This window comes from Pristis pectinata, chromosome 7 (assembly GCF_009764475.1).
Source record: "Pristis pectinata isolate sPriPec2 chromosome 7, sPriPec2.1.pri, whole genome shotgun sequence".
Taxonomy (NCBI): domain Eukaryota; kingdom Metazoa; phylum Chordata; class Chondrichthyes; order Rhinopristiformes; family Pristidae; genus Pristis; species Pristis pectinata.
The window spans coordinates 37,185,964-37,207,396 of record NC_067411.1 but is presented as its reverse complement, the minus strand read 5'-3'; the positions used below and the strand labels follow the sequence as shown (position 1 = coordinate 37,207,396).

The 21,433-nt window shown below is 38.1% G+C and overlaps 1 protein-coding gene across 3 annotated transcripts in view; it reads left to right on the top strand.

Annotated features, from left to right (window-relative positions):
- Positions 1 to 14,891, top strand: part of zdhhc21 (zinc finger DHHC-type palmitoyltransferase 21) — a 47,457-nt gene extending 32,566 nt beyond the window's left edge. For all 3 annotated transcript variants that reach the window (XM_052019948.1, XM_052019950.1, XM_052019949.1), the window contains 5 exons: positions 1,724 to 1,835; positions 3,517 to 3,655; positions 5,513 to 5,629; positions 12,561 to 12,604; positions 13,316 to 14,891. In XM_052019948.1, the coding sequence (XP_051875908.1) occupies positions 1,724 to 1,835; positions 3,517 to 3,655; positions 5,513 to 5,629; positions 12,561 to 12,604; positions 13,316 to 13,448 (545 nt within the window). In that variant the 3' untranslated portion in view covers positions 13,449 to 14,891. The remainder of the gene's footprint in view (positions 1 to 1,723; positions 1,836 to 3,516; positions 3,656 to 5,512; positions 5,630 to 12,560; positions 12,605 to 13,315) is intronic.
- Positions 14,892 to 21,433: the final 6,542 nt, after the last annotated feature.

Here is a 21,433-nt window from a genome sequence, read left to right as displayed (position 1 = left end):
TCAGAAGATTATGTCCAAATCCCATTCCAGATATTGCAATGTGCAAGTTGAGGCCAGAGCAGCACCATGGTGCATAGAGGGAATATTGCATCATTGTAAGTACTGTAAAATGCCTTGGGACATCCTGAAAGGAATGTGAACAGGGCTATATAAATACTGTATTCGTTTTTTGTATCACTGGAATTGCTGTGGTGCTGGCTGGAGTTATTGGCCTCAGAACCAGATCATTCTTTCAGGATGACAAGCCACCATGTACCTTGGAAGACTGCTGCAACTTGGCTCTAGTGCAGTAAGAGGACATTCTCCGTGGGCCCAGACCTAGATCTCTTCAGGTGGTTTCTGCCTTCTGCTTCATTTCATATTGTATCACTTGTGACAAAAATATAAATGGGCATATTATCCTTCTGTGTCTGCAATAAACAATGGAGCAACTGTGTGATTGGTCAGAAATTCCATGACCTTGGACAAAGTACTTTGGAGCCAATAGAGTGCATTTGATGTGTGGTCACTGTTGTAATGCAGCAGTCAATTTGTGTTTAAGTGGAGTGTGATGTCAATCAGATAAACATGTTATATTCTGGTGCTTGGCTGGGATACTGGGAAGAACTGAAGGGCTGCACGGTGATGCAGCAAGGCTCACAGCACCAGTGACACGTTCAAACCTGACCTCGGGTGCTGTCTGTGTGGAGTTTGCACATCCTGCTTGTGACCCCGTGGGTTTCCTCCAGGTGCTCTGGTTCCCTTCCACATCCCAAAGACATGCAGGTTGGTGGCTTAACTGACCATTATAAATTGCCTGTGCTGTGTAGATGAGTGGTAGAATCTGGGAGTTATTGGCAATGTGGGGAGAATTTAAAAAGGATTAATGTAGGGTTAGTATAAATGGGTGGTTGATGATCAGTGTGGACTCGATGGGCTGAAGGGCCTGTTTTTGTGCTGTACCTTTTGAGTCTATAACTTTCGTTCTCCTGCTCTTCAAGTTAGTGCCACTAGATAGAGAAAATAAAGGCTGTTTTGCATGTTATTCAGAAGATGAGCACCTCTGACTATATAACACTCCCTCAGTGTTTCACTGAACTTTATGCTAGACTTCTAAGTCTAGACTTTTTATGCTCAGATCTCTAGCAAGAGACTTGAACCTGCACCAATTTGACTCGAGGCTAAAGTGCACCACACTGATGCACAGTTGTCACGTGGGATGCACAAACCCATTATGAAAATGATTTGTCATATATTGTCCTCATTGGACGTCTCCATACGTATCTTGGAACCTTTGAAATCTGAAGTGGTTGAGTAGCAACAAGAATTATGTGGTCCAATCTAATTCCCCTCCCTTATTCACTCCTCTAAGATACTGGAAATAATTGGGAAATTAAACAATAATTTATTCATGAAATAGTTTAGGGTCAGCCAGCATCCTTGTACTTTAAGCAATCTCTTTCTGGAATTTTGTTTCCAAAACTTGCTGCAACACCAACCTGCAGGTAGTCATGTGAAAGGATTCTTAAAGGGGCAACAGTATTAAAGGAACTTTTTTTTTGTCTATGATTATTTTGCAGCCTCTACATGTGATGTTTTGTTTATGTATTGATTTTGTTTCAATTGGTAAGACCAATAACATATTGCATCAAATCACTCCCTAATGTTTAGCTAAACAAATGGGTTCCTAGTAGTGGTTGATGATTAAATTTTTCTTAAAGTTCATTTAACTTTATTTTTCCAGAAAGACAAAACTGGGAAATCTGTAATAAATGCAACAAGATGAGACCAAAGCGATCTCATCACTGCAGTAGATGTGGGCACTGCATTCGGAAAATGGATCACCATTGCCCTTGGTAAGTTCTTACTAAGCTTTTTGTTCTGATGCTGGAAAGAACAACATGTAGAAATACACATACATGTGGCATCTTGTTTCAGAGTGGGGGCAGAACTATACATAAAGTTATTGCTAGTTTCTAAAATGAACGTGGATACAGTGCAGGGACTGGACAACAGACTAGTTCAGATCCCATGCCTGTTAAATGCATGGAAGTGTGTTTAGGCATACCAATCCTAATTGGTAGTGATATCTGTGCTGTAATCTAGCTCTGTAAAGTAAAAGAAATTTTGGGAGCAAAATGCATACGAAACAAAAGCTTTTCGCTATATCTCGGTAAATGTCAATAATAAACCAATACTCAGGAATTTTCTTCCTAAATTTCTCTGTCTCTTTATCATTCCTAGCCTTTTGAGATCAGCCTTAAACCCATGGTATTTGATCAAATTTTCAATCATCTACTCAGGAGTGGAAGCAACTTAAATTTCATACCTATGTGATTGTATCACTAAAATTGCAGGTTCTACCCATTTATTTTGATTGCCTCAAGCACACATACTGATTGCTCTGCTGTCCTGAACCAATGTGATTACCTCATTATTCCTCTTTTGCACTATTATTTATTTTTGTAATGCAGTAATTTTTGTCTTTGTCTTGCACTGTACTGCTGCTGCCAGCCAAATTTCAGGACATATTATCACTGACATAAACCAGATTCTGATCCAGCTTTTCCTTTTGTAAATAGACATTAAATGTTGTCTAATAATGCTCCCATAACATCCCCTATGTCTTCCTATTGCCATTTTCATGCAAGAGTAAAGTGTGCAATGGAATTCAATATTAACTCTAGGATCAAGGCAGTCAGTCAACATGTGGAGCAAGGGTCAGTCCCCAGCCATGAATAGCTGGAGCCCTGAGACCCACGTCTCAACACTGGCCTCACCACTTGCCCCACCCTGCCTCATGCCAACCCTTATAGGCAGCCTCTTCATACCGAGCTTTGAGACAATTCATTGCTAGTGAAGGGTGTGGGTTCTAGTTCCCCAGAAGGGCAGCAATGTCAGTAACACTTCTCTCTATATAGAACTGTGTTCTATATAGAGAGAAATAGAACTTAGTTCTATATAGAAAGAAGTGCCCTGAAAGTATTCACTGAAGTGCAGCTATTTACATTAACTGACTCCTTTTAGGGCACTTGTTCCTGGGAATGCGTCCTGAACCAGTATAATCATTATGTGATAAGCTCACATGCACAGTTCCCATTATACATTTGACATGGGGATTTAGAGGGGGAATAATGACAAAATTACTTAAATGGGTGCTGCATTTTATTAATGTACCCTGGTCCAATCTTCTGTATTCTAGGTTTACTTCACTATGCAAAGTTTCAGGTCCCAATTACAGTGATCTGATAATCGACTAGCATCTTGCTAAACAGTTTACGCATGCACACTCAGTTGATATAATCAAGTTGCATATTTTCCTCTCCTGTCTCTGCAATGAAAATTGAAAAGCTAACGTCTGTCCAGGAATTGCTATAGCAATCAAGTTGCTCTAAAATACTCTGTTCAAGTTATTTCTGTTTTACCTTGGTCTTGTTTTTGCTCCTGTGGATGTAAACCTTTTATTCTGTTTTGATATTTCCACATCTACCCCGTCTCCAATTTCTTAAAACTTACATGTGAAACGTTTCTTTATAGGATAAATAATTGTGTTGGAGAAGACAATCATTGGCTCTTCCTACTGCTATGTTTCTACACACAGTTTCTGAGCTTCTTTACATTGATCCTCAATTTCTGCCAATATTACTACCTCCAACCTCTAACAAAAGCGAAAGAGGTAAGATGATGCACACATGGTAACTTTTGAGCTACTGTTAAATATCTAAAATGTCTGCCTTGCTCTGAAAGCATTCTCTGAAATGCAGCTCTTTACATTAACTGAAATGTTGCTCAAGACACCAGGTGCAAATAAAGAAGCAATTCTGTTGTTTAGGTCTTTGTTACTAATTCCTTTTACTGGTAATTTTTACAAAAGCTAATTATAACCATAAGAGAACAAAGGTGAGTACATGTAGTTTGGTGTAACATGCCTACATTATAGTTTCCTCAATGGTCCTGCCAATTCTGCCCAAGTGGTAGTAGAAACAGGTACAGAATTAGGTTGCTAAATAAGTTGTTGAATTTATTGTCATATGCATAGGTACATGTTTGCACAGGTGCAATGAAAAACTTACTTGCAGCAGCATCACAGGCACATAGCATCATATAAGCAGCATTCACAAGAAAAACAAACTAAATTGTACACAATTTTTACAAAAAACACAATTAGAACAAAAACAAAGTACTTTTTAGTGCAAAATAATCAGTGGTCATAGTGTTGCTAAACTGTGGTGATTTAGGGTTTTGCCAATTGGTTCAATAATCGAATGGTTGAAGGGAAGTAGCTGTTCATGAACCTGGTGGTGTGGGATTTCAGGCTTCTGTACCTTCTGCCCAATAGTAGCTGCGGGAAGATGGCATGGCCCAGGTGGTGGGAGTCTTGGATGGATATTGTTGTCTTGAGGCAGTGCTCATGTAGATGCTACCAATGACAAGGAGGGATGTGCCCGTGATGTATTGGACTGAGTCCAACTACTCTCTGCAGCAGCTTGCATTCCTGCACATTAGGAACTAAGCTGCACACCAACATGGGCTGAGAGGGTGGCCGTTCACCAAGAAGTACTGTCTCTAATGATTCTGCTCTTGTCTTTACAATAGCATATCTTCCATTTACATCTGTTGCTGAAGAGAATAACCTTGCAATGCTTTCCAGTCTTCAGACAACTTACAGTTGGCATACATATACAATATTCAATAGACTCTGTCCCAATGCCCATTATACACCATGCAATGTATAGTTTCTTTTAAAGGGTTATGGGCTAGGGTGTAGAGACTACACCTCAAGGACTGCAGCGGTTCAAGAAGGCAGCTCACCATCACCTTCTCAAGAGCAATTAGGGATGGGCAATTAAATGCTGGCTCAGTCTGCAAAACCCATATTCCTTGAATGAATGAATAAAAAGAAAATTACTAGCTTAGCACTAAATTGTAATTGAAGCTTCCAAACTTGAGTGTTTGTCAAAGTATTTTATAGTGTCATCAAAGAGTGGTTCTGGTCTTCCCAACTGTCTTCAACTGTACCTGCAAAATGCAACAGAGCTCACTCATAAATATAATTGGGTTTAAATGTGTAAAATATTATTAAAATCTTCTTCAAAACATAAGAAACAAATCAATGACTAAAATTGAAATCAAGAGTTTTGTTAAAATTTCTCGGACTGTGTGCACAGGTTATTTGTAAGTAAAAGGTGTAATGTTCGTTTGGTTTAAAACAAAGTAATTTTCTGTCATACTCTGCAACCTGCATTTTTTTTAAAAAACTTTGCAATCTTTTCCTTAACACCTTTTTTAAATATAATCTTTCATACAGCCAGGTCCCAAAAAGCATGGTTCAAATATCAAAAACAGCAATAATTTTATATATTTAATGCAGCACATATACACACAAATCCAGTACACCATACCTTGTAGTGTAGAACATGGAATGGTAAAATCAGTGAATGACTTTGAATGTTAAGATATTGAATATTCTCAATGATCAAAATCATGTTCTCAATATTGAATGAAGCTGCATTTTCCTTTCCTGTACAAAAAGGAGTTCTTTATGTTTCGGCATGAATTGGCCTTGCTGCGGATATCTACCTTAATGGCCTTAGTGATGACCGGAGGGATGTCCGGCCTCTTTTACAGTCAGCTGACAAACATTCTGGCAGTAAGTAAAATTCCTGACATTCTAACAAAGATTCAAGCTTGTTTTATTACTTGTACTGTTACAATTTGAAGAGGTACAATTTGGGCAGCACTGTAGCGTAGCGGTTAGCGTAATGCCATTACAGTGTCAGCGAACAGAGTTCAACTTCCACCACTGACAGGAGTTTGTACATTCTCCCCCTGACTGCGTGAGTTTCCTCCAGGTGCTCTGGTTTCCTCCCACATTCCAAAGACGGACAGGTTAGTAGGTTAACGTGGGTGTAATTGGGCGGTGTGGGCTCATTAGACTGGAAGGGCCTGTTATCGTGCTGTATAAATTTTTAAATGTCCAGATCTGTACTGAAGCTTGTCCTTTTGTGAACCAAGACACTCATTACCTTGTGTTTATTACTGTACTCTAAATTAAAATTTTCTATATGCACTGTAAAAAAAAATCTTATTTTTGTTTTTCTAAATCTTGCTCTGAGAATGTGTACAGCATCATTGCATTTCACATTTTAATACTGACAAACCGGAATTGAATGGAAATGATCTTGAATATATAGTACAGTGGCTGAGTAATTCTGCACTCTTATCAGACAATGCCAGAACAGTTCCATGATATCACATCTGCAGGGGCTCTGAGGCCACGTGCACTTCCAGTGAATGCAGTTTTGCCAACAGTGACCACACTTCAAAACTCTTGGGTATGAAGTGACCCAAGGCTGATAAAACTACTATAGAATTACAAATTTTAGTTCTGTTTCCCATTTGCATTTCTTTTGTTGCCGCCTTGTTTTTATTTGCTGAAGGTGAGAGTCATGTAGATGCATTTGAGGGATCGGTTAAACAAGGAAAACCACTGAAAATTAAAGGGAGCTGCATTAACTATTGATAAAATAGAGGGACTGATGGCTGCTGATGAGAATGAGAGGTGGTGCATTTAAACAGGAGAATAGGTGTTGATGAAAGTGAAGTAGGTGTGAGGAAAGCTGCAAGTGGAATACCCTTGGATAGTAGAGGGCTGCACACCCATGGATAGAGAAACCTCTAACAACTTGGTTCCCCAGACTACTCGGGTCACTGAAATATATGTGCGACTTTATATTGAACCTGTTCCTATTTGCTGCTGGGAAATATGACCTCTAGTCAATCATCCATAAGTTACCCTAAATGAACCTATGCTTGCCTTCCAGCCATCTCAAATATTACACTTACAAACACCTTCCTCTGTTTTATCTCTAAACTATGTGTTTAAATAGCTGAGAGGGAGTGCTGACATACATCAGATTTGTAAAATCTGGAAGTTAAACGATTAAATTCACCCTCATTGTAATTTGACAATCCTACTTATGCAGTGACGCATGTTCAACACCTGCCTTGGGCTTTCTCTTGTTAACAATTGTGTCATTTATATTTTGAGCTGTTTATGAGTAATAAACTATGAAAAAGTGCATCTATATTTTTAGAAAGATGGTCAAAAATAAAAAGTGAAAGCAAGCCCTTTCCTTTTGGAAGTGATGTAGTCATCCCACAAGGTGGAGCCATTGAATTCTTGGCACCAATGCATTTTAACAGCATCCACAGTGTTGCCAACCGTTTTGGCAAAAGAATCAGGTTTATTATCACTGACGTGTCGTGAAATTTGTTGTTCTGTGGCAGCAGTACAGTGCAAGGCATAAAAATTACTATGTTACCAAAAAATAAATAAAATAGTGTAAAAGAGGAAAAACAATGCAAGTTCATGGACTGTTCAGAAATCTGGCGAGGGGGAAGAAGCTGTTCCTGAGATGTTGAGCGTGGGTCTTCAGGCTTCTGTACCTCCCTTCCTGATGGTAGATGAGAAGAGCGCATGCCCCATATAGTGAGGATCCTTAATGATGGATGCCACCTTCTTGAGGCACCGCCTCTTGAAGATGTCCTCAGTGGTGGGAGGGTTGTGCCCGTGATGGAGATGGCTGAGTTTACAACCCTGTGCAGCCTCTTTCGATCCTGCACATTGGAGCCTTCATGACAGGCGGTGATGCAACCAGTCAGAATGCTCTCCACCATACATCTATAGAAATTTGCAAGAGGCTTTGGTGACCTACCAAATATCCTCAAACTCCTAATGAATTAGAGCTGCTGGCATGCCGCCTTCATGATTGCCTCAATGTATTGGCCCCAGGATAGATCCTCTGATATGTTGACGCCCAGGAACTTGAAGTTGCTCACCCTTTCCACCACTGATCCCCTCAGTGAGGACTGATGTGTGTTCTTCTGACTTCCCCTTCCTGAAGCAAACTATAGACCATTAAATCTGGGGGATTTTGACTTATGTAAGAACCAGTTAGTGGAAAATTTTGACTTGGATGTCAATAAAAGCAAAATAAATGTAAATGTATAAAAAGAAATCTGAAACAAAAGTGTATCATACAACAAACTGAGTAGCTTGTGCATCCCTTGAACAAAGGACCCAATCGCATTTAGAGGTGGGATCTTTGTTTAAATTTCTTTTTGTTGCAACTATAAATGCTGTGAAGTATGAGAGAATTTCCAGCCATTGTCTGCTGTGTCTATATATTAAAATAAAAATGGGTATTTGGAATATGACAATCCCTATCATGATATCTTATCTCAAGGATGTGAGTGAAATTAAAAGTAGTTTCTGGAGATGACCAAGTTCAACCATTCAATGTGATTTTTTTTTTGGCAGTTACGTAGGTTGATGGTAGATGGCAACTAGGTGGGATGGCATATGGTCTCTGACTATTCTGTGGGAGGCAGCATTATAGAGGGACTCGCATCCATAGTAGAACAGAAATGAACAGGATCATGAAGGTTTAGGTTTCCATTTTTTTTAAAAAGGCATCCATAACAGTAGTGCACTATAGTTATTCCAAAATGGTGTGCTTTATCTGCTGGTAATGGCTTTCTACAGTGGGAAGACCAAACGTAATTCAAGTAACTGTGATGGCTAACAGCTTTGGTTAGCTGAAATTGAGTTCATACCAAGTTTCAAAGTCTGCAACATGAATAGAACATGAGGTGCTGTATCACCAAATTGTGTTTGTTCCATCATAAAGATGATGTAAAACACAATACATTTGATTTATATTTGGAGAAGTTTGGAGGTGGTGGATCTAGTGATAAAAATGTTTCTTTTAAAAGGAACATTAGCACTTCTCAAATCAAACGGCTGCAGATACTGAAAATCTGAAACACAAACAAAATGCTGGTAAAATTCAGCAGGTCAGGCAGCATATATGGACAGAGAAACAGTTAATGTTTCAGGTCTGTGACCCTTCATAATGCCAAAGGGTTAGAGTTGAGGTGAGGGTCAAAGACCTGAAACATTGACTGACTGTTTCTCTTTCCACAGATGCTGCTTGTCCTCAATTGGTATTGGTTTATTATTGTCACTTGTACCAAGGTACAGTGAAAAACCTGTCTTGCATACCAACCGTACAGGTCAATTCAGTACACAGTGTAGTTACCCAGCATTTTCTGCTTCTGTTATAAACATTTAATGGTTTTATAATTGGAGGTATAGTTCTTAAAGAAAAGAACAATATGCTAGTCCACTATAAATCATTGGTTAAGACTTTATCAGTCCCGCGCTCTGCAGTTTAGAAAGATGTCATGACCTTGTAGGGGATGCAAGGGAGAATTTAGATTAGTATGAAGGGACTTCAGTAATTTAGGGAGAAGGAGAAGTTGGATTGTTGTTGTGGGAAGAAGGCTAAGAGCAGATTTAATAAAAGCATACTAAACCATGAACTGTTTTGATTGCGAAAATATGGAAGCTTTTTCCACTCCAGAAGATCTGATACTGGATTTGCTGGAGATTTAAAATTACTAAAGAATCAGAAGTTGATAATGAGATTCTTCTATGAAGAGTCACAATGATGTTGATTGCAATGACTGAAAGGGTCACTGAAGCAGATTCAATAATAACTTTCAAGAAGAACTTGAATAAATATTTGAGGGAAAGAAAACTGAAGGACTATTGAGGAAAAAAAATGAGGGATTAATTGGATACCTCCATCAAAGAGGCAACCTAGATGCAATGTACTGAATGGTATATTTCTAAATTCTATGAACACACCAGTCCATTAGAGTTCTTTTAAAAAGACGGAAGTATTTAAACTGCCTATGTAGCCAAGTCATCTTAAGCTATGGAAAGAACCCTCACCCATGGCCAGTGAGAAAGCCAAAATCAAAGATTCCAGTATCTACAGGCTGAATACTACTTGCAACACTCCTGTCCCTCGATCTACAATCTCTCCTGATTTGTAAGCTGCAGATGGTTTTAAAAACTCCTGTGCCCGATCCTATCTTTGTCTCTTTCCTGTCTCGAATACCCAATAACTGCTCTTGGTCAGGCAGGGCAAGAGTTCCATAGTGCCCAGGTCGGATTAAGACACTATGTTGAATTTGGAGGAATTAGGGGTGGGATCCACAATTAGTGAGACATCAGCATGAATTCCTGCAGTCAGTACACAGGGAAAAGGATAACTCTGCCAGTTGGTCAGTGGTCTTTACCCATGAGTTCTGCTGCCATGCTCTTGATGAAGATGTTGATAGAACAAGCTACAGAGGAAGACTGAATGACATGCAAGTTAACTTGTCAAGGAGTTTGCTGGAGGTTTCAGCACAGACTTCTCGCATGGCATTACACAAAGCTTAGAGCATGTCCCTTCCAACACGGAAGTGGTGGCAAATGTCAATCACACATGGATTTGACCGTCATGCCATAACAGGTGCATGATATTGAAGGTTCCTTAATAGCATAAGCAACGGCCACCCAGTATCTGCACTACAGATGAATCTCAGGCTGCTGTTTTCATGACTCTGAAATGTAGCATGGGTTCTGACAGTTTTGCGCACACCTACAGGTGGTGTGGCTGAGTACATTTCCTCAGACTGCATCCTTCTGAATCCTGGTGCAGAGGGAATAGAATAAAAGACATTCAGCCCAGAACTTTAACCTGCCTGATGGGACTCCCATCTTCCTACCAACCGAGTTCTGTCTGTGTGAAGTAAGCCTTGAATTGCCTGTTCTTTTAATTTATAAAACTGGAACCTCAAGCTTTTATTCTCTTTTGTTTGCTATGTGTGATTTATTCATATCCCCAATATTCATTTGGCAAAGGGGATGGGGTGGGAGGGGGAGAAGAACTTGGAGGTAGTTTTCAATGCAGAAAACATTTGACTATTAATTAAAACAAAAATCCTGCAGATACTGGAAATCTGAAAGAAAAATGGTAAATGGTGGAAATATTCAATTAATCAGACTGCATTGGTGGAAAGTTAACATTTTAGGGTGAAGACCCTTTGTCAGATTATTCTTAATTACTAATGTTTGTAAAGTGGGCACGTCACTCACTTCAGTTCTGTTTTCCCATTTCCCGCCTCTCAGCCCACTACTCCACACACTTGCTGTTTTTTTTTACCTTGTGAATTTCAGTATTCGTAGGATGCAGAAAATCCAACCTTTACACACCTCAGTGTTAAGTCTTTCCTTGTCCTCTTGAGAGTTTGACTGTTGCCTTGATGCACAATGCAAAAATATAAAAGCAGTAATCAGCAATCTCATTGTAGAAGGACCACACGTTACCACTTTAATTCAGCTGAATTTTGTAGAAATTACAGAAGTTTTCTGTAATATGCTCTAAGTTGCTGCATTAAGAAGTCATTTGCCTGTAGATGGAGCTAATAGTTGAGGTTTCTCCAGTGGGATAGTGGTGGAGCCATTGCCTCTCAGCTCCAGTGACCTGGGTTCAATCCTGACCTCCAATGCTGTCTGTGTGGAGTTTGCATGTTCGCTCAATGATTTGTGCAAGTTTCCTCCCACATCACAAAGATGTGGAGATTGGCAGTTTAATTGGCCACTTTAAATTGCTCCTAATGTGTAGATGAGTTTAGAATCTGGGGGGAGTTGATGGATTTATGAGAATAAAATAGGATTAGTGTAAATGGGTGGTTTATCCCCTTTATAATAACCTTTCAATTTAGAGGAACAGAGTTGATGACATAATATTGCTCTGTTTCTATTGAGAAATTTTAGTCCAGTTTTTTGTTTTTCTTGAAATTTTTTTTCGAATTTTTTTTCTTTTGCTTAGTTTGGTTTGATATATTGTTTATAATTTTTCTTATTGTTTTGGTTTTTTTTCTTTCTTTTATATTATAATCTTTTTCTTTTATATTCATTCAGTAACAGATCGTTGGATCTACAGATTTTTTTTATACTTTATTGTTCTTTATGATTATCCATGTCATGATTGTTTTCCTGATCTTTGTATTAATGTATAAACATTGATATATTAATCTGTATTAATTTGAAAACTAATAAAAAAAAATTGAAAAAGAATAAGAAAAGAAATGGGTGGTTGATGCAGACTCAGTGAGCCAAAGGGCTTGTTTCAGTCTATAGCACTCAATGACCATGATATTCTAGCTTTGCTACAAGGACCAGGTGTTGTTAGGCTAATATGACTGGTCGTGCATTTCATAGCCTTCATGTTTCGTGTATTCTTATTTTTCTTTTGCTGCTCTGAGCCATTTGTTTCTCTTTCTGTATAGGTTATATCTGCAATGATTGGTAGCTGTATGGCATCTGTGGCAGAACCTTGTGCAGGTCACAGGTGGGAGTGGTAAATAAGTGTTACTGAAGGGCAAAGGTGGCATGAAATACACTCAGGACTTAGTGGCATATTTTTTGAGTAAAATAAGAAGCCAATATCTGAACTGCAAGATTTTTATTTTTGTGCAGTTATTTAGAGTGAACATTTTAAAACCAGAATGTTAAGAATATAAACTATATAGACTAAGTGCAAGAACATGCAAGTTATTTGTTCCACATAGATCTCTCTGTTTACTATGGATGTACAAGTGATAATTTTGAAGTTCTTCACTTCAATCTGAAGTGTTGAATCGCTCATTGATACTGTCCACTTCATTTTTTCCAATAGGATGTGACAACAATAGAAAGAATGTCAAGTTGCCTAGATGAGACGTGAGTACAGAATAATGTTGTGCTTTATAACTTTTTATGGGGCAATAGTTATATAATTATTAGAATATTAAAGATGAATAATTTAATTCTAATGATTTGATGATTAAATTTTCAGCACCATTATCACTTCTGTGTTACCTACTTTGTTTAAATTACATTTTTGCTTATTTGATGATTTGGTGCTTGGAAATGAATTATCAAATTACTGAGATTAAACAACTTTAACATTACTGGGTACATTTAGCTTTCTATGTATGGAATCAACTTCCAGTTAACCAGGGACATGATACACCTAAAAATAAGCAATACACACTGCTTAATGCTGAAATAATTTGTGAAAAACAAAGTTGGTGGGCTCAGTTTTCAATAACGTTCAATGGTGGCATCTTTTATAAGTGAATAGAATGCTATTATAACTTGTGTTCCTGCAGTGTTTACCAACTCAACACCATTATATTAAAAAGCCACTGTTTTGAAACATGCAACTGTAAACACTGCAATTTTATAGCATAATTAAAAAATATATTGATTCAATTTTTAAAAAATTAAGTAGCATATTGAATTCAGCAAACTTGGTGAAATGTTGGGATTTAATTTTAATTAGTAAGAAGTCGTGATGAGCCAGTGGCACTATATTGGTCAAACTATTGTTCTAATCTGACTGCAGAACTCTGTGGGAGTGCTGCCTCTTACTAATGCTGTTATCTGTAGATTGAAGCCCAGAAAGCCTTGGCAGCAAACATTCTCAGAAGTGTTTGGCACTCGCTGGAAGATCCTGTGGTTCATTCCATTCAGGCAGAGGCAACCGCTGCGAGTCTCCTGCAATCATGCCAATCACGTTTAATAGATGGAAACTGCAAAGAGGAGTCCTCCTGTGTCGAAGTATTTAGCAACCTATCAGTAATACTCCCATCCCCTCATTCCATTTGAAACTTGACACTTACTTTCCTAGCAACAGTAATGCCTTCCAAGTAACATTCCTAACAAAATCCTTTCTCTGTTAATGGCTGCTGTAGGTTGCCTTTCAAGGTCAATGAGGAGTACCAGATACAACCCTTTGAAAATACCACAATGGTCTTGGAAATATTCACTGTTAATATTTAGAAATGTGGGGATTTTGCTTATAATGGGACTCTTCCAGCCAACTTTGGCCTGACCTGTATCAGAAGATTAATGGGATGACCATTTTGGTCAAAACATGACAGTGACTGTCCTTCATTTTCTTCTGGAATTTTCTTCAAATAAGCATATTGAAATGTTTTGGTTTGTGAAAGCTCATAGCAATATTGTAACATCTGAGTCAAACTCATTAGTGATTCATTCTGATTTTGGATGTTAAATTCTTTTGCATAAAGCAGTTGCAAACCATGCATTACTCAACCTATGCAGTTCACTAAAAAGATACGAGTTTTAAGGTCACATGTTAGTGCAAGGAAATGTGTTTTAGATTAATTGTTTGGGTGCTTTCTGGAAAAACTTAGTTCTGGTTTTAAAATATTTTAAAAATGTGTTGCTTCACATGTGTTTTTTTAATGTTTTGTACATTCAGTTTATGTAGTTCATTTATACCAATATTTAATTTTTGTATCAAACATCGTTGACCTGGCTATCTACTATTTATTACTACTGAGGATTACAAGATTATTTCTTTTGTACAAATGAAAAAATTAACGAGTGAGAACTTTAAAATTTTCAATTATCGAGGATCATGGAACGTCAGATGTACCTGATCGGGTGGTGAATTACTGTGTAATGTGACCAATCCTGTGGGAAGCAATTAACAAGGTGGCAATTCAAAGTGAAACATCTTATCAAGTGCCTATAATTTGACTATAATTTATCATTTGGCTTGTTCTAACTGTTCAGGAACCAAAGATGTTATTTAAATTGGGACAGGTACAAATGATAAATTAATGTTTTTAGTGAAACCTGCAGTAAATTGTTGCAGTAACTTTGTATTATGATGATTAGCATATAGATTGATCTTGATATTTCTGTAGTAATCATGTGTGATTTTAACATGTGTGAAAATTGTGGTATCTTTGAATATGGAATATCATAATACGGAGTAAGTGCTCTTTGCTATGTTTTGAAGACTACAGAGGTAAATTGTTGCATGAAGCTGTAAGAAATACTGATACTGGACATATCAGTGATTCTAAACACATAATATGTTAGAGAACAGGTCAGGGTAATTGTGGAGAAATTTGCTCTGCCATTTATGTGTACAATCTTGACCTCATAAATGTTAAAGTAGCATTGGTATTTGATTAAATATTTCACAAGACCATGTTTTTCAAGTTTTCTTCCTCTTGTGAAGGTGTTACTTTGGGTTGGAGAATAGTTTACAGGTTGCAGCAACTCTGCTGAATCACTGTATTCACAAAACCACAGCCAATGTTCACTTGTTTGTCTCATGCTTGTCTACCTGACTGGTCTCACGATATACTTTCCTCCAGATGTCTGAGGATTGCAGTCAGGATCAAAAGTAATTGATTTTCCTCACCTATTTTGTTCAGTGGCATGAATACCAGTTGGAATTACCAGCTGCCCATTTCTGATACATCACACACCTAGTTGTGAACTGCTTAGTCCCAGTGCTTCTGAGTGTTTTCAAATTTACTCACCTGAGCAATCCAAGACATTTGTTTTGCCAAGAAGCTTATCAGAAGCAATGTCTTTAGTGATACAACTGCACAGATTAGATCCCCTTTACAAAGTTAGCACCTCATTGCAAAACTGGGTTACAGTTTTCATGCTGATTTTCTCAGTCATCTAATAAAGACATTTTGCAGAATGCTAAGGGTAACTATTTTTGGTTTTGTCAGGAGCTGATCGTGGCTGAAAGAACATCTTTGATATGATAACCCTTTAACATTATAACACTTGTTATAACAGACTCGGTATGAATTTTAAATCACTGACCATCAGTTGTGTGTCAAATTAGCAGTATTCACATTGTCTCTTGTAGAGGGAAAGTAGCAAGGTTTACTGTCAACCATTAATTAGTTTCAGCAGTTCTAAAATGATGTCCACAGAATTCCCTATGTTGATGTATATTGCATGGTGCTTGGCATTTATAATGAGGAGGTGAAAAAGAACAGTTTTATAACAGGTTACTCGTAGAGATTTGTTTGGTTTCGATAACCCTTCAAATATTAAGCAACTTATTAACATTGATGCTTTTATGGTTTGGCCTTCATTTCCACATGAAGTGCTGATGTTATAAGTTATCCATGTTGGATTAGGAGTGGCTTACTGTGGGCTTGGTTGGATTTTTGTTTGTGTAAATTTTCAGAAAATGATGCAAATCATAAAAATTAGTCACCTATACAAAGCTGCTAATGAAGCCTTTATCATGCAAATTGGTAGAATAATCCTGACCTAACCTTTACATTGCAATAAACTAAAAGCACTCTGAACACTGAAGCCCAGGTGAGTTATTAAAAATAAGATGTCAAATAACAGAAGAACCTCACTGATAGAACTAAAATAAATTTCAATAATAAATTCCTGCTGAGCAGTAGAGTGCGCCTCACTTGGCAGAGGTGCTTTAGCTGGTGGTCTTGAGGCATGCATTAAGTGAACCATATCCATAGTTCAGCAGGGATGATCCATGCCTTTGCGGCAAGCCAGTTCAGCTTACATAAGTAAGTAAAACCAGTGCGGTTAACATCATTAAAATAACATCACTTGTTAACTTGTGAGAATACAAATTAAGAGCAGGAGTTAGCCATTTGGCCCCCAAACAGCTATTCAATAAGATCATGGCTGAACTGATTGTAAACTTATTTCTACACTCCTATCTACCCATAAGCTTGCTGCATCTTATCACAAATCTATCTAACTGCCTTAAAATATTTACAGATTCTACTTGCAACACCTTTTGAGAAAGAGAGCTCCAAAGACTTGCCAACCTGTGAAAGAAAGCACTTTACCTCATTTCTGTCTTAAATGGGTGACTCATTATGTTTAAACAGTGACCCCAAGTTCAAGATGCTCCCACAACTGGAAAAATCCCCTCAAATCTACCCTATCAAGGTGTCAGGATTGTATATGTTTTGACCTACATACCTCTCGCTCTTTTAATCCCCAACAGTCACAAGTCTAGTCCATTCAACCTTTCCTCAAAGACAATCCATCCATTTCATATATTCTTAAAAAGGACAGCACAGTTGTGCAGCCAGTAGAGCCACTGCCTCGCAGTTCCAAGGACTCTGGTTCAATCCTGACATTGGTTGCTGTCTGTATGGCATTTGCATGTTCTCTCTATAACCTGGGTGCTCTAATTTCCTTCATGTCCCAAAGACTTGTGGATTTGTAGGTTGATTGCCTACTGTAAATGCACTCCAGTGAATGGTCGAACCTGGGCTGATTGGGAATGAGAGGGCATAGGTTCCTGGGAAAAAATGAGGGAATGGGAGATTGTAGACTTTCTGGGCTGAAATGGCTTCCAATGTCAAAAGGAGATATAAAATATTTTTTGAATTGCATCCAACATTTTTGTATCCTCAAGGAGAACAATACTGCATACTGTACTCCAGGTGCAGCCTCACCAATGTCCTATAACTGAAGCATAACCTCCCTACTTTTCATTTCCCCTAGTAATAAACAACAACATTGTCAGCTTTTCTAATTACTACCTACCTACCTACCCCCTAGGCTTTTGTGAATCATGCACTGAGATGCCCAAATCTCTCTGCAGTGTCTCGCACTTCGATATTTTTCCTTGCAAAATGGGCGGTTTCACATTTTTCCACATTGCATTCCATTTTCCAGATCACTGCCCACACACTTAGAACATAAGAAAATAGAAGCCAGAGTCAACCACTCTAGCTTGCCCTGTTTAACCACTCTATATCCATTTTAGCCATCTTGTGTCCTCTGTCGAACTTATTCTCCTACATCTGTTGGCGTCATCAAATTCTATGCTTTCTTCCAAGTTGCATAAATTGTAAAAAGTTGAAGCTCCAGCACTGACCCCTGTGGTACTCCACTTGTTATCTTTTGTCAAGCAGGCAAAGACCCTTTATATCTCCTGGCTATTTTTGGTATTGTCATATGTACTGAGATACAGTTTTTTAAAAAAACAGGTTTGCATTCCATCCATACAGATCATTCCAAACACAATACATCAAGGTAGCACAAAAGGAAAAGCAAAAATAGAAAGCAGAATATAGTGTTACATTTACAGGAAAAATGTACAGTGCAGGTAGACAAATAAGGTGCAAGGGCCACTTCGAAGTAGATTGAGAGCTAGCTAATCTAACCACAGATTTATTGTTTCCTATACCATTAGCTTTTATGCTCTGCTTTTTATAAGGAAGACAGGTATTATGTTAACACTTTAATAAATAATATTAGCAACTATGTTTTTCAAGGGAACACAGTCTTCCTGGGAAATTTTTGGCAAACATTTGGTTCAGAAACAGTGTTCTAAATTGCATTCAAGTACATTATTTAAGCTCTCATGTTAAAAGTAACTATTGTGTTTTCTGTTTCTGCCTCAGCAGAAATGTAGTTCTATACAACTCTAAAGTTGTACTGCTCAAAGAAAAACAATAAACCAGCACAATGTTAAAACAAATTTGTATTTGGATTTCAATAAGGCATCAAGCTGTTGAGCTGAGAGAAAGGCATGCTTTATGGAATCCAACAGTAGAAACAGTTTCCTTGATTGTAGCAAAAATTTGCTTAACAGTATGGTAATTGTGCTAATTGGAGTGGTTTAGCTGATGTATCGTTCTGAAGGTAATTTTTGGGGATCTTTGCTAGTACACATAATGAATCTCCCACTTTTTTTCAATGTGGTCAATATGACATTCAGTTGCTACTGAAAATTGCTTAGTTGTAGATAATGTTACTTGACGTCTTGTTGGATTGCACCTTTTATATCTGCTTTATAAAATAGTAGATAGAAGTGCAAGTTGATGCACTTCTGATCAAAGTGCTTACTGCATCAATACTGCACCATGGCAAAGACTGGCCTAGTTGGAATTGTAAACATGAACACGTGAAGGCTCGAGTTGTAGGTGTGCCCATATATGAATATCAAACCAGCAAACACTTTCCTTGGATGAAGTAACAAATATCACTTTATCAACATTCAACCTAAATGATAAAACCTGCAGGGAAAATGTTAAACACTTGAACAAAAGCTGAAGTCATCAATATCCCTGAAAGTTTCATTCCTTTTCTGCAGCAGGTCACTTGGTCGAGTAAGCAGTGAGAGTATATTTTTTAAAATGCCAGCATTACCTACTAACCTTTTGTAATCTGTTTTATTTTATAAGGCATAATGCGTAGCAAGTACTCAAATGCATTATCAACATTTCTCATTGCTTCACAATGTTCTTATGGGAGAATCATATAATGTGGCGTCAAAACAGCAGGTCCTTCTCTCTGTATGCTTTCCTTTTTGTGAGCCTCTGTTGTCACAGAAGTTCTTTCACTGAGAGTAAAACCTAGAGCTGGCATCACATGCAAGATACAAAACATCAGAGGTTTGGCCATGATAATTTGTGAAGTGATTTGATCCAGTAAAATCTTAAACCTTCTGCATTCTTTGTCTGGAATAACCTTTCGTTCTGGGGTGCCATTATTCTTTTTGTTTGTACTTGGAATATATTCTTGAAAGGATCAAAGATTGTAAATAACTATTTTCCCAACCTAGCAAGAAAGAATAAAACCAAAAAAAAAATCAGAGGAATTATTAGAACACAATGCAAAGCCTTGGTTTAGTCTCGTATTCCGACTACTGATTCCTAACCTATGCCAGTCACATTACGTCATTACCCAGAGAAACTTCCCTTTACAATTCTCGGATCCCCTCCTCAGCTATGTTTGTAATTCACAATGATCTCGGCATGTTTTGGCAGTGATTTGCCATTTCATTAGCAATTACTTTAACTCCTTCTGTAGATTTCTGGGATTTACTTGCTTCACCAGCCAGAATAGTCAAATGGAGCTAAAGCTTCAGGGCTTTCTCTTCAGAGAAATTCAGGATACAAGTTGCACACAAAGCTCAGTTTAAAAACAAGTTTAGCTACTCGGATTCCAACACCATACTTTCTACATTTGCTTTCTTTCTATGTGGCAGGAATAGTTTTACCAGGAGTGTGATGCTGTGGTAAATAGTAGCTACATAACATGCTAAGCATCTGGGGGGCACAGATCTGGAAGCCTTGTGGCAACAGGAACAGAAGGTGCAAAAGATATCTTTTCCTTCTGGCATTTGGTGATGCAAACAACATGCAGGCTATTTGCATCCACAACTAGGTGAATTTGAGAAGTTTATTGACCAGTAGCAGCAAAGTTTCTGTGCACAGGAAAAAGTGATGTGAAACCAATTGGCCTTTCTCAGATGAGACTATAGCTCTTACGTGGCATAGCCTTCAACATTATTCTATCCTTAGTCATCAAAGTATGAATGATATCCCCTATGATAGTACTATGTACAACCAAAAATAGTGCTGTTGTGATGAATTTCTGCACATAGAGTACAGGCTGCTGCCCCACAGCAAGGGGCTGGCTGCTCAAGATATTGTTTGTGAAGTGATGTGAACATGACACATTCTCATCTGCATCGGACAAACATAAGACAAAGGGCTATGTTAATTGGCCTGCATCAAACAAGGAACACATAGCTAAGTCATCTTGCACCCTTCTTCCGGAGATCAAGGAAGACTGCCGGACCGGACTAAATTTTGTCACTTAGCATATCAAATATGATCATAGAGCAAGTATGCCTATCAATAACTGGGATATTTGTGTACTCAGCGAGTCAGCCCTCACAACATTAATCTTGGGCAGCTGGTTCTCTGTCCTCAGAAGCTCTTAGACCATCTGTGTGAATTACTTTGTCCCAGCAAAAGGTGTTTGAACCTTCAGAGGTGTCTTATCAGTTACAATGAACTTCTGTAAATATGTACTTCAATGGAACCATTTGTCAGACACAAAATATTGAAGTTAACGATGTCATTATTATTGAAATTGTATTGAATCACCTACCGTTAGCATTGTTCTTAATAGTATAAAAAGTTGATGGATTTTAGGTTTGGGAGACTCTACTGAGAGGGTCTTCAGAGAATGCCTGCTTGTCGTGATGAATGAAGACTTCTCTATCCATCAGCTTCTCCAGTGACTTAGTCACAGTCTCAACACCCATCTTCTCATCTCTACCATCGGGGAGGAGATACAGGACACTGAAGACCTGCACTCAACGATTTAGGACAGTTTCTTCCCATTCACCATCAGATTTTTGAATGGTCCATGAACACTCCCTCATTTTTTTTGCACTATTTACTTATTTTTGTAATTTATAGTAATTTTTATGTCTTTGCACTGTACCGCAGCTGTAAAACAAATTTCACGTCATATGATTCAGTGATAATAGATCTGATTCTGAAGGTATGTACCCACTCCTGTCTTTTACTGCAGTGCCAGCTGAGGTGTCAGGAACCTTCTATGCTCCATCCTATCTGTCTCATCAGTGATGCTTGTAAACTTCTATTGTGTCTGAGAATGATGTGGAATGCAGAAATGATCATGGAGAAGATGATTTCTATGTCAAGGCATAGAAGGCCTTGACTAAGTGCTGGTAAATGGATGTGGTGGGCTGAATGGTCTGTTGCTGCACTATCTGAATCTATACTTCTTTGACTTGACTTTTCCACTGGAATGTTACTCTTCAAGAAGTTCAGCATGGTTTATCCTCGGTGAGTGCTGGAGGGATATTACTTCATACACTATTATAACAGTTGTTCTACAGTAACAGATTGAATACAATTCTTCCACCAGCATTTCCACTAGTCAGAGAATACCCAAGAT